The sequence below is a fragment of the Colobus angolensis genome, unplaced genomic scaffold (assembly GCF_000951035.1).
Source record: "Colobus angolensis palliatus isolate OR3802 unplaced genomic scaffold, Cang.pa_1.0 Scaffold2, whole genome shotgun sequence".
In the NCBI taxonomy this organism is placed as follows: Eukaryota; Metazoa; Chordata; class Mammalia; order Primates; family Cercopithecidae; genus Colobus; species Colobus angolensis.
In genome coordinates this window covers 22,506,607-22,519,785 of record NW_012115154.1, presented here as the reverse complement: position 1 = coordinate 22,519,785, position 13,179 = coordinate 22,506,607, and the positions used below count along the sequence as shown (strand labels likewise).

The following is a 13,179-nucleotide window of genomic DNA, read 5'->3' as shown; positions in this document are numbered from 1 at the left end:
CATGGACAAGGACTTCATGTCTAAAACACCAAAAGCAATGGCAACAAAAGCCAAAATTGACAAATGGGATCTAATGAAACTAAAGAGCTTCTGCACAGCAAAAGAAACTAGCATCAGAGTGAACAGGCAACCTACAGAATGGGAGAAAATTTTTGCAATCTACTCATCTGACAAAGGGCAAGCTATTTTCTTGCCTCTGCCTCCCGAGTAGCTGGGACTACAGGTATGTGTTACCATGCCTGGCTAGTTTGTTTTGTTTTGTTTTGTTTTGTTTTAGTAGAGATGGGGTTTCACTGTGTTAGCCAGTATGGTCTCAATCTCCTGACCTTGTGATCCACCCGCCTCAGCCTCCCAAAGTGCTGGGATTACAGGCGTGAGCCACTGCCCCCAGCCACATCACATTTATTTATCCATTCTCTGGGAAATGAATATTTGGGTTGTTTTCACTTTTTTGGCTATTATGAATAATGCTGTTATGAACTTCATATACTAGTTTCTATATTAATATATGTTTCCAGTTTTCCTGAGTCTATACCTAGGAGTAGAATTCCTAGGTAAGATGGTAACTCTGTTTAACTTTTAGGAGAACTACTGAACTATTTTCCACAGAAGCCACACAATTTATCTTTCTACTAGTAATGTAAGAAGGTTCCCATTTCTCTATATCCTGGGAATACTTATTATTTTCCTTTTTTTTGTTTGTGTTTTGTTCTTATAATCATCCTAGTGGGTGTGAAGTGGTATCACTGTGATTTGATTTTCATTCATCCTGAGGCTGAACGATGTTGAGTATCTTTTCATATGCTTTTTGGCCATTTGTCTTTCTTTGGAGAAATGTCTCTTTAAATCCTTTGCCTATTTTTAAATGGAATTATTTGGTTTTTTGTGTGTTTGTTTTGAGTCGTAAGAGTTGTTTATATATTCTGGATACTAGACCTTTACTAGATACATGATTTGCAACTACTTTCTCCTATTCTGTGGGTTGTCTTTTCACTTTCTTGATAGTGTTTTTGATACACAAAATGTTTTAAGTTTGATGAAGTCCAATTTATCTATTTTTATTTGATTGCTTGCACTTTTGTTGTCACGTGTAAGAAACCATTGCCTAATTCAGAGTCACAAAGATTTATCCCTATGTTTTCTTCTAAAAGTTTTATAGCTTTAGCTCTTATATTTGGGTCTTTGGTCCACATTGAGTTCATCATTGTATATGGTATGAGTTGGGGGTCCAACCTCACTCTTTTGCATGTGAATATCTAGTTGTACCACCACAATTTGGTGGAAAGACTATTCTTTCCTCATTGAATGGTCTTGGTTTCCTTGTCAAAAAGTAATTGCCTATAGATATATGGGTTTATTTTTGAACTCTCAATTTTATTCCATTGATCTATATGTCTATACCTAGCCTAGTACCATATTGTTTTGATTTCTGTAGCTTTACAGTAAGTTTTAAAATCAAGAGGTGTAAGTCTTTGAATTATTCTTTTTTGAGATTGTTCTGACTATTCTGAGTCATTTGCATTTTCATATGGATTTCAGAATCAACTTGTAGCTTCTTTAAGAAAGAAAGAGAGATTTTGACAGAGATTAGGTTGAATCTGCACATCAATTTAGGGAGTATTGTCATGTTAATGATATGAAGTCTTTTGATCAATTTATATAAGATATCCTTCCATTTACTTAGGTCTTAATTTCCTTCCATTTTGTTTTGTAGTTTTAGTACACAAGTCTTATACTTCTTTATTTATTTTGTTGAATTTATTCTTAAGTATCTTATTCTGTTTTAAACTATTTTAAGTGGAATCATTTTCTTAATTTTATTTTGGGATTGTTCATAGTTAGTGGCTAAAAATACAAATGATTTTTGCATTTTGGTCTGAAATCATCCTTCCTGCTGAACTCATTTATTATTACAATAGGTTTTTTGTGGATTCCTTAAGATTTTCTATATACAACATTATGTCTTCTATGAATAGAGACAGGTTTACTTCTTTCTTTCCTATCTGGATGTCCTTTTTTTTTGTTTTATTTTTTTCCCCTACCTAATAGCCCTGGCTAGACCCTCCAATATAATGTTAAATAGCCATGCTGGGAATGAACATCCTTTTCTACTATCTCCTGGTCTTAGGGGGAATGATTTCAGTCTTCTGCTGCTCAGTATGATGTTAGCTATTGGATTTTTCACAGATTCTTGTCAAGTTGAAGATGTTTCTTTCTTTTCCTAGCTTATTGAGTCTTTTGTCAGGAAAGGGTTTTTGGATTTTGTCGCATGCTTATTATGTGTCTGTTCAGATGATCATGTGCTTTTTGCCCTTTATTCTATTCATGCAGGTATAATTTATTGACTGATTTTCATACAAGCCAATTTGTTTTTCCTGGAATAAATCCCATTTGGTCATGATATATAATCTTTCTACATGTAGTTAGATTCAGTTTGCTACTATTTTGTTGAAGAGTTTTACATCTATTTTCATAAGGGCTATTGGTCTGTAGTTTTCTTGTGATATCTTTATCTAGTTTGGTATCAGGGTACAGACCACCCTTTTCTCATTTAGGTTTTGGGGTAATAGTTTAAGCCTGGATTATAATTTGCCCACATTTGTTGTACCTGTGGAAAAAGGTTTTGCCTTATAATATCTACTTTTTTTTCATCTTAGGGTCTAATGCTTGTATATCTCTTTACTGAGGATTGAAACTTCTTTGCCCACACAAATAGGCATCTAATATGATAAAAAGACTGGATGAAACAGTTTCATACTGTTTTATCTATGGCCACAATGTTTTCCTATGATAACTCCTGTATTATTATTATTATTATTATTATTATTATTGTTATTAGATGGAGTCTCGCTCTGTTGCCCAGGCTGGAGTGCAAAGGGGCAATCTTGGCTCACTGCGACCTCTGCCTCCCGGGTTCAAGCGATTCTCCTGCCTCAGCCTCCTGAGTAGCTGGGATTACAGGCACCTGCCACCACGCCTGGCTAATTTTTGTATTTTTAGTAGAGACGGGGTTTCACCATGTTGGCCAGGATGGTCTCGAACTCCTGACGTCAGGAAATCCACCCGCCTCAGCCTCCCAAAGTGCTGGGATGACAGCCATGAGCCACCACGTCCGGCCCTATATTACTATTTTATAGGCAAAGTTTTCTTCTGTCCCTAATCCTACCACTGTCTGGCTACTAAATTCCTGCCTTCACTCCATTAAAACCACTTTACGTGTTACCTTCTCCATGAACTTTCTTTTGAAAGATTTCTCTTTCTCCTCTCAACTCCAGCAGCACTTTTCTTTGGCTTACTCAGTAGAGCATGTAGATATCTGTATTTGTTGTAGGTTTCTTCTGTGGGTTTTAGTGTCTTTTCCCCCCTGAGAGATTTATGACACTGGCTTATACTTTATGTAATCTTCAGTAGTACCTATTTAGCACCTTCTGAGTTCACACTCAACATACGTCGTTTTAATAATTTTCTTAATTCACCCTTGATATAATGTCCAGGAATTCTATGAAATACATAAAATCATTATATTTATGCCATTGTCTTTAAGTTGATCAAGCATGAATAAGTAATTGTATAAGTAATTTTAATACATGCCAAGCATTTCCACAGAGTAAACACCTTTATAAACAAATCCAAAACATATAAAATGAATTTTTAAAATTGAAATCATATTATATCATATGGCATAGTGATAATTAGAACTTGGGAAAAATAAATTATGTAACAGGTGGTTACTTAGATAAAATTTGCAAGGTAAAATTATGCTCTTTTTCTCTGATAGCAACTTGCTTTTCCAACAATGAATACAGTACCTGGTGTCAGAAGTATGACCGAGGTGACGATCAAGGAGCAGATGACCAGAATGACAAGCAGTGCAATCGCTATTCCTTTCCAATTCCTCTGTGGAGGGTTACTCCCCACCAGTTCCTAAAAAGAGCAACAACAAAGAAAATCCCAGTGAGTGAAATAAGGAAATAAAATAAGCCAAATAGACATATTTCATTTAAATCAATAACCAAGACACAAAACAGTGAAAGAGGCATCTTCCCATCCTTGAAGCTACTATTAGCTCCCTTCTGTACCCTTCTGCCTTTAGTGCCCCAAAACCTTGGGCTGTCATTTTCCTGTACGATGGCCAAATGTTACCTCAAGAAAGAATCTGATATTATTATGTTTACAGCTTTTGTGCAAACCTAATGCTCCTCGTCCCAATAAACCAGACCCTATAGTATAGGGTCATCTTGGAACTTTCCTTCTCCACGGCTAAACTCCATACCCTCATTGAATCCAATCCAACTAGGATTAAACTTTTCAGCTCCAAGTCCTCTGTCATCTTTCCTTTTTTTACATCCATGTGATCAACTTCTATTTCAGGGTACCAAATTTAAATATTTATTTAGCACATGCTATGTGCCAATTTTCACCAACTTCTGCCCATCGCACTGCCTTCAGGCTTTTATTTTTTCTATAGCTCCTCATTCAAGGTTTCAAGCTTTTCCTGGTCTCTCTTCACTGGGCAACTCACCTATCCTTATTCTAGGTTTCAGTCCATTCCAGAGAACCTCTTGCAGTGCAGCAAGAGTGGCAGGTGAGAGAGGGACTCTGGAGACACTGCTAAGGGGTACTAAGGACTACATAAGTCTAGGAAATTCATCATGCACATTGGCTGCTGTGACCAAGTTTTCAGATCGCTGCAAATTAGAGGAATCATATAAATTTTCGTTGAAACTGATTCTTTGAGAGACAAAAAGGATCATATGAAAGCTTAATAATAATAAACATAATAGCTACATATAGATTATTATTATTAATTATACAGGAGTAAATAGGGACAGGTGGTTACACTGCAAAGGGACCACTTCTGCCCATGCATAGTCTGGAGAATACCCTCTTACAGTGTACATAATTGCAACTCAGTAAACAAGCCAAAATAAGGTAGAATGAAGACGGTCTCAAAAAGTAGACAATGCAATGTATAAATATATTTTCATCAGAGATTAAAAGTTCATTAGAATGTATCAAATTGCTACAAACTAAAATAGACAATATGCAATATCATCCAAATATTTAATATTGGCTATATTGGCTATTAAATTAAGAAAAATTCACAGGGCCATTATAGGCTTAGTAGGAAAGAGTTCTACAGTGGTTTAGAATTTCTACAAGTCTTCATATTTGCCATCTATAACTTAATTCATCTATCAGAGAGTAGCTTTTTAGAACTTAAAAAGTAAGACTATCCAAGAGCAACAAAATAGCTACAGAAAGTTATACTGATTCAATCTCATTTCCTAGTAGGTAGTATTTTCTTTGGGAGAAAATCACTGGCCAGGGCCAAGGATAAGTAATTAGAACTTGCTAATTCAGCAACTTTTCATTTCACCTGAATTCAGAAAGAAAATAAGCCCTTTTTGTCAAGTCTGTGACTAGCAAGAATCTTTCAGTGGTACTATTGATACAAGCAACCTAGTGCACACAATTTTTCACAGCCCAGTTGACATTCCTCAAACACTGTTAAGATGAAATTCCAAGGAAACCATTAAAAACAGAATGTCAAGATCAAATCTGATTCATGAACCAGAATGATAAAATTAATGTTATCTTCATTAACTCAAATAATTGATATCTTTTGAGTATTGTTTCTATTTCATTTTTAATTTTTTAAAAATTTTTTCCAACCCAGGCTGGAGTGCAGTGGTGTGATTGTTGCTCACTGCACCCTCGACCTCCTGGGCTCACATGATCTTTCTGCCTCAGCCTCCCAAGCAGCTGGGACTACAGGGGTGTGCCACCAAGCCTGGCTAATTTTTATTTATTTTATTTTTTGTAGAGGTAGGGTCTCACTATGTTGCCTAGGCTGGTCAAACTCCTGGGCTCAAGCAATCCTCTGGCCTCAGCCAAACAGCTGGGATTACAGGCATGAGCCACTGAGCCTGACCTGAATATTGTTTCTCATAAGAGTAATCTAGACTTCTAAATTCTGTTTTAAACACATTTATTATATAATAGATGCATTGGTCAAAGTCCATATGCAAACAAAACAAAACAAAACAAAAAAACCGTAGGACTTTGGATTTGCATCAATTACTTGACCAGCCAATAATATGACTGATTTACTTACAAAAGTTCATTTGAACGAATGTTGCAATGGTAAGCCCCTCCCTGGCCCAAACACACTTATGATCTGACAGTGGCTGGATGTTGTTACAGATCATGACATAGAGAATATTATTTAGAAAGATGTTTTAGAAATAAGTTAAGATATTTTTTGGCCGGGCGCGGTGGCTCAAGCCTGTAATCCCAGCACTTTGGGAGGCCGAGGTGGGCGGATCACAAGGTCAGGAGATCGAGACCACGGTGAAACCCCGTCTCTACTAAAAATACAAAAAATAAGCCGGGCGCGGTGGCGGGTGCCTGTAGTCCCAGCTACTCGGGAGGCTGAGCCAGGAGAATGGCGTGAACCCAGGAGGCGGAGCTTGCAGTGAGCCGAGATCGTGCCAGTGCACTCCAGCCTGGGCGACAGAGCAAGACTCCGTCTCAAAAAAAAAAAAAAAGAAAGAAGATATTTTTAAGACATATGACATGAAGTAAAGTTGAAGGAAGTGTTTAGCCTCAAATACCAAATACTTAAAAGTCCTCACTCATTTGAAGGCATATCACGTGGACTGGGGAGCATGTTCCAGAAAACAGAGTTAGAACCAAAAGGAAATTTAACACAGGCGAATTGTGCAACAGAGAAACTTCAGGATGTCTAACCATTGGTACTGCCTGATAATACAAAGGGCAGCTTCACCCAGAAGTGAGCAGGGTAAATGGCCATCTCATGGAAATCCTGGGGGACTGATCCTTCAGGGAGGAAGTCAGAAATAGATGACATTAATAAGGAAGAACACAGAAGTTCTATGGACATATATAAGATAGAGATGAAAGATACAAAACTGTGGAAGTTGGTACTGTGGGTAAAGAAATGAACAAGAGTAAGGACACTTCATGAAAGGGGGGCAAAGACTATGCTTCTTCCATGCCCACTGGACTAAGATAAGATTGTGCACAGAAAACCAATCTGGCATACATTATTGAATGAAAAAATGCACAGTAAGATGACCCATAGGCATCGATGCATATCCTACTTGGCTGGAGTGATTCTGGATCATATGCATCATTTCTTAGGTACAGATAGATGCATCACATTGTCTTTCAGGCAGCATTGTTGCATTAAAACCCACAGGGATAAAGATACTCTTTACTAAATTCCATTTTTATTTGCCAAATTTTGTTTTTCAGAGTGCAGGAAATTTTCTTTTACTACACAAGCAACATTGTAACAACAATAACGGGAAACAAATTAAAGAGGAAAAAAGTGATGAAAAACCTTGTTAATCACCTTGCTCTCTCAAAAAAAATGACTTCTTAAGGCTTTTTCACATTCATTTCTCTTTCTGGCCTATATACACATTTAACTTTTAAATAGGTACAACCACAGCATAGATATAGTTTTCAAGTTAGAATGCAGGGTAATATGTGTTTCTTTGTATATCTAATTTGGCTTCCCAAATTTAGACTTCCTCCCAACTTGCAGGAGTTGAACTGTTAAAACTTTGAGTCGGATTGACTCTGCTTTCCGTGAAAGTCAAGAGAACTCCCTAGGCTATGCCCGGGCACACTGAGTTTCGGTAGGCACATTTCTCAGTAGAATTAGATATGTTTTGACTAGCATGGTGAAAGTGAGGCTATAACATATTCCCTATTCTGTGACAACCTGCATACTTTGGAGGTCCATTAAAACGGAAAAGCATGTTCACAATTAGCCATTTTCTTTAAGAAGAATAAGTCTTCTACCCAGTGATCCATATCCATCCATCCATCCATCCACCCACACCATCCATCCATCCACATTCATCCACCTATCCATCCATCCATTCTCCCATCCATCCACTCATCCATCCATCCGTCCATCTATTCATCCACATCCATTCACCCATCCATCCATTCATCCATCCATCCATCTATTCATCCACATCCATCCATCCATTGCCCCATTCATCCATCTGTTCATCCATATGCGTTCACCCATTGACTTATCATCCATCCATCTGTATATCTGTCAATCCACATCCATCCATCCAACACATGTTTATCCAGGGCTTACTATGCCAGGTTAGGTTTTGAGAACCTTGAATACAGGAATAATAAAACAGACACTGACACTGTTATCAACTGAAATTGAATGGCTTTCATCTTTTTCATATTTTTTTCTTGTAATCAAGTGCAGGAATGGGGGAAGGGTCAAACAATAAGCAGATCAGCTCATGAAGAGAAAAGCAGGACAATGGGCTCTGAGAGCTGTTTGCATCAGAGAGATCTCTAGCAAAGTGACATCTGAATAGAACTGAAGGAATCTGCAGAGCTGACATCTGAGAAGACAATCCAGATAGAGGGAGTAGCAGGTGCCTGGCCTGTGAGACAGCATAGGCTTCAGTGGAGACAGCAGGGAGGCAGTGGCCAGAGTGGGAGAGAAAGGTGACTGTTCTGAGAGAGGAGTTTGGGGGCAGTAAGGGGCCAGGGAGTGCAGAGCCTGAGGGCCAGGTGCAGGCTTCCACTTACCTCTGAGTGAAACGGGTGTGAGCACAGCAGTGTGTAAATAAGGCTCCCACTAAGGAATGTGGCCAGGGGAGCTGCTTAGAGGAAACACCTGCAGAAGTCAGGGTGGGAACAGGAGCGGCCAAAAAGGCACAGGGGTAATGGGGGTCTGTCCTGGGTGGCAGTGGTGGGTGTGGTGGGAAGTAGCTGAATTCTGGGCATACAGTAGAAAGATATTAGCCAACAGCGTTATTCTGAGAAGGTCATACAGACCTAGGTGTCAGGATATATTTATGTATCCCTTTTGCATGTAAAGCCCTCTCTGAGGCTCTAGCCTTCTGTTTCCAAGAAAAAAAAACACCCTTTGCACCTGTGACATGGCAAGTCTGTCCTCTTTCTACCTCTAAGCCAAATCTGAGTTCTACCCCACTCCGCTCATACCTTACTGTTCCTGGAGCAAGTCATTCCCTTCCACGCCCCCTTTCCTCAACACGCCCTACAACTTTTCTGTTTCCTGGAATTTCCCTTCATCTTCATTTTGCCAGGCAAATCCCCTTGCAGTCTTTACTTATTAGCTAAAATATCACCTGTGACACTGTATGAAGTCTTGCCTGGTTTCCCCGGCATTAGTCTTCCCCCTGGACATGATCACAACACTCTGTGAGTGCCTTTCTGTAAGACTGTTCCACTGTTAATTTATCCATTTAATATATATTACCTTAATACATGTATTCATGTATTATCATCACGCATGTGTCATTACTAGGGGGCGAACTACTCAAGGACACAGTAATCTTCCTGTGTTCAATGTCTCAATGCCTGGTACGAAAGCTGGGACAACATAGTACACAGAGACTGCATGTGGGGTGGATGAATGGACGGATAAATGCCTTTACAAGTAACGAAAGTGATCACTGATAGATGCAGAAAGCAAAGGGTTAATGCAAGCCCAGGTGGGTGAATGAGGCCATAAGCAGCAATGGGTCCTGCAAGATGTAATGCAAACTGACACGCGTCGGTGGCAAACCTGTCCTTCGTGACATCACTGCTGCTCACACTTATTTTTAACTCAGGCAAAAATAAAACAAACAATAAACTAAAACCAAGCTATATGTTTTCTATGTTGTTTGGTCATTTGACACATCAAATTCACCTTTATCCAATGTTATTATCTTCGTAACTTGTGATTACAGCTCGATGTGTGTGTGTGCTAATTGTATATCTGAAGTGCAAGAAACACAGATGAAGATAATAATTACAGACACCGCAATGTCTATAAACTGATTCAGGGAGGCCTGAATGCAGGCTGCTTTAATTTTCTTCTCCCCAGCAACAGCGGATAGAACCCGTGCGTCTCCATCAGGGAATGCATTCCTGTTCTCTCCTCTCTGTGTCAAAATCTGACACATCTCGTCTTGGCCTGAGCTTCGTATCTCTCATGAATTTGCCTTGCTACCTTTATCAGACTTTGTGCCTTATGAAGAGGAGAAGATTCAAATGAGAACTCTAAGGTGGAGAAGATTTTTGAATGCTGCAAGGAGGAAAGGAGTGGGAGACAAAAGGAACTGATTGCTTAGGTGTTATGACGATGAAATGTAAATGTATTTGAAAGCATACTATAATTTATCAAAATTATAGAAACGTAAGGTACTAATTTACTATTTATTGCTATCACCACTAAGTAATGTTTTAGCAACATATGATACGTAATAGAGAAAGAACTCGAAAGTGCATTAAATTTCCTACTCTTGATAAAGAAAATGAAGGGGCTAGAGTGGTCACATTCCGAAACCTGTGACCCTCCAAATTCTTGTTGCATCCTGAGCTTTAATGAGGGGAAATCAGAAATTCAATTTGTGTTGGGTCCTCAAAACAGACTCATCCAGGCTATTGGATCCATAATTGTGACTCCACAATAAACTGAGGCATTCCTCAAGCAGCCAATAACCACCGTGGATGTTCCAGGCACACATCCCACGACGTGCTTGTTTCACGTAATGTAAGTCTTGCCTTATGCAGCAAAAGGGACAGAAGAAGTCACCTCCAGCAGAAGTGAGATTGGAGGATGATTTCACGATCAACCAAAGCCTCTTCCTAAAGACACACCCCTTCAGGAGAAGACTGGAGCAATCAGGGGCAGCACAGCAGGGACCCCGGGGACAGCTGAGGTCCAGCCTTGCCAGCCACAGTGGGGACAGCTGGCAATTGTGCATTCTATGTCCCTTAGCTAAAGGCAGAGGGGTCAACCAGATGGCCTTCTCACTAGGGAAGGAGGAAGTGAAGTAAATTATTTCTCTCATAATAATCTATCTTTAAACCAATCAATCTCTTCTTCTATCAGGCAGCCTGCAGAAGTATATTAAGACTAGAAGACAATGTCTCGCTCCCAAAATGGAAAGGGGCCTTTTCTAGGCTATAGCGAGACCCAAGGTTAAGTAATTGACAGCTTTAAATAATTCCAGAGGATATGTATAAATCAGCGGCTGCTTTGGATTCACAATGCTGGCTGGAGGTGGAAACACAAGCCAGTCTTGTTGGAGCAAGAGGACCCTCACTCATTGTCCAATAAAGCATTGCATGCACTTAGCAGGGGAAGCTCTCCCACTCCCCGAGATGCTCCTTTCCTTAGGACTGTCACTTTGTTTCTTGTGAGTACTTCTGGGGTGCTTTTGCTGGTTGTGGGGGTGAGAGAGGGATAACAGATATGGCCACAAGATATGAATTAATAACTGCAGAGGCTGCAGGCGTGGGCGGCTGTGCAGCCCTTTCAGAAATACCGAAGCAACCAATGCAGGAATGGGAGGCGGTGGTGGAGGAAGACGATGCCATCCTACCTTCCCCAATACTTCCGTTTATTTCATTAATTAGAAGTTAATTTTGGTTGATCTGCCCAACTTTTGAGGACTGGCAATTAATTATGCATCATCATCATCATCATCTTAGTGGAAGCAGAAGAGATAATGTTTCCGGTACATCCAGACACAAACCTGCAGGTGCCCCTCTTCCCCTGGGCAGTGTCCACCACGTCCTCTGTGTGGAGAAGGGATGTCTCACTGCTCAGGTTCTCCCAGGGCTCTCCCACACCCTTTCCGTATGTGCCTCACGGACTCATCTGTGATCCACTCTACTTTTCTCAAATACATTTGGGAACTTCTAAAGTTGCCTGTTTTACATAACATGACTTAATGTTGCTGTGTGAGGGCACAGAACTTTGAAATCCTATCCACCACCCTTACTGAGGCAGCTCTCAGCCCTTTACTTGAAGGTCAGCAAACCTGTGTTTGCAGAATTAACTTCTGCCCTGTCAATCCTTCTAGAAAACAAACAAACAGGCAAATTATTGATGCAATAGCTGTCTGTTCACATTTCTTCTTGATTATTTTTACCTGCAAATTCCGAGTTCAGATTATTTTAGGCTCTTCAGTTTAATTGACAGGGCCTGATAGATTCTTTTATGAAATTGCTTCAAAATGTAAGTTAGTCTTGCTTTCAGGGCTCAGTCTACTTTGGTTCTATTTTGACATAATGTTTTAAAGGTATCAAGTTGTTCTATGTATTTCCAAATGCAGCAGCACTGTGACCCGATCATCCACAGAAAAACATGTCCCAACACAAATCCCTTTCAGTGAAAAGATGGCTATAAAGTAAGCCACAGAATTTAAAATTGAGCATTTGTATCTTTCACCTTGCTGTGTATGATAACAGTGTCTGAAAGCATCTTTAGATAATGGCTGTTTTTGCATAGACTCACTGAAACCCACAGGCGATTTTGAGATGAGCTTTCTATACTGGGTAGCTTTTGGCATGCTCAACACATCACTTCCCAATGTCAAAAATCCCTGCAGGCACTCAATAAATATTAAGTAACTAACAAACGAGTCTCAAAGGCAAGAACCACCAGCAACTGAATGGCAGAGACTAAAATAATTTGAACTTACTTTTTAAAAAGGGCTTGGCACCCTGGTACAATGTTCCAGCATGGTACAGAGGCATTGCGAAGAGTACCCCAGTCAGATGATCTGAGCTGCCCTCTTCCTCCACCCATGGGCCCCGGAAGCCACATTTCTAGTCTGTAAGCCCTCTCCTCTCCTCCTCAGCCAAAGACAATTAATTGGCCTAACCTAGGTCAAAAGTCTGCTTCAGGATTTGCAGTGTAGGATTAAAATATTCCAAGTCGTTCTTGGCTGCTGTCACGAACCATGAGAACGGAAGGTGGGGAGGGAAGTTAAGTGCCTGCTGCCATATGGTGTAAGAATTCCAAAGGAAATAAAGCAGATTTACAGAATGAGAGGAATGAAGAAGAGAGGCTCAGAAACAAAGAGAATGAAAAGCAGAGACAAAGGCAAAGAGGTAAGAAGCTCAAAGAGACAGAATGAGTTCCTCTTGGCTTTCCATTTCTGGATGTACTTTTCCTCCTGAGGCCTGGATGCATTTCTCTCTTGGATTTAGTAATACACTCTTGCTACTTTAGGAGATATTTCTTTCTTTTCTTTTCTTTCTTTCTTTCTTTCTTTTTTTTGAGATGGAGTCTTGCTGTGTTGCCCAGGCTGGAGTGCAGTGGTGCAATCTCGGCTCCCTGCAAGCTCCACCTCCCAGGTTTAC

The 13,179-nt window shown here is 39.9% G+C and overlaps 1 protein-coding gene across 2 annotated transcripts in view; it reads right to left on the bottom strand.

The window, feature by feature from the left end:
* DPP6 (dipeptidyl-peptidase 6) overlaps positions 1-13,179 on the bottom strand; it is a 588,928-nt gene that overhangs the window by 444,133 nt on the left and 131,616 nt on the right. For both annotated transcript variants that reach the window (XM_011941531.1, XM_011941532.1), the window contains exon 2: positions 3,810-3,924. In XM_011941531.1, coding sequence (XP_011796921.1) covers positions 3,810-3,924 — 115 coding nt within the window. The remainder of the gene's footprint in view (positions 1-3,809; positions 3,925-13,179) is intronic.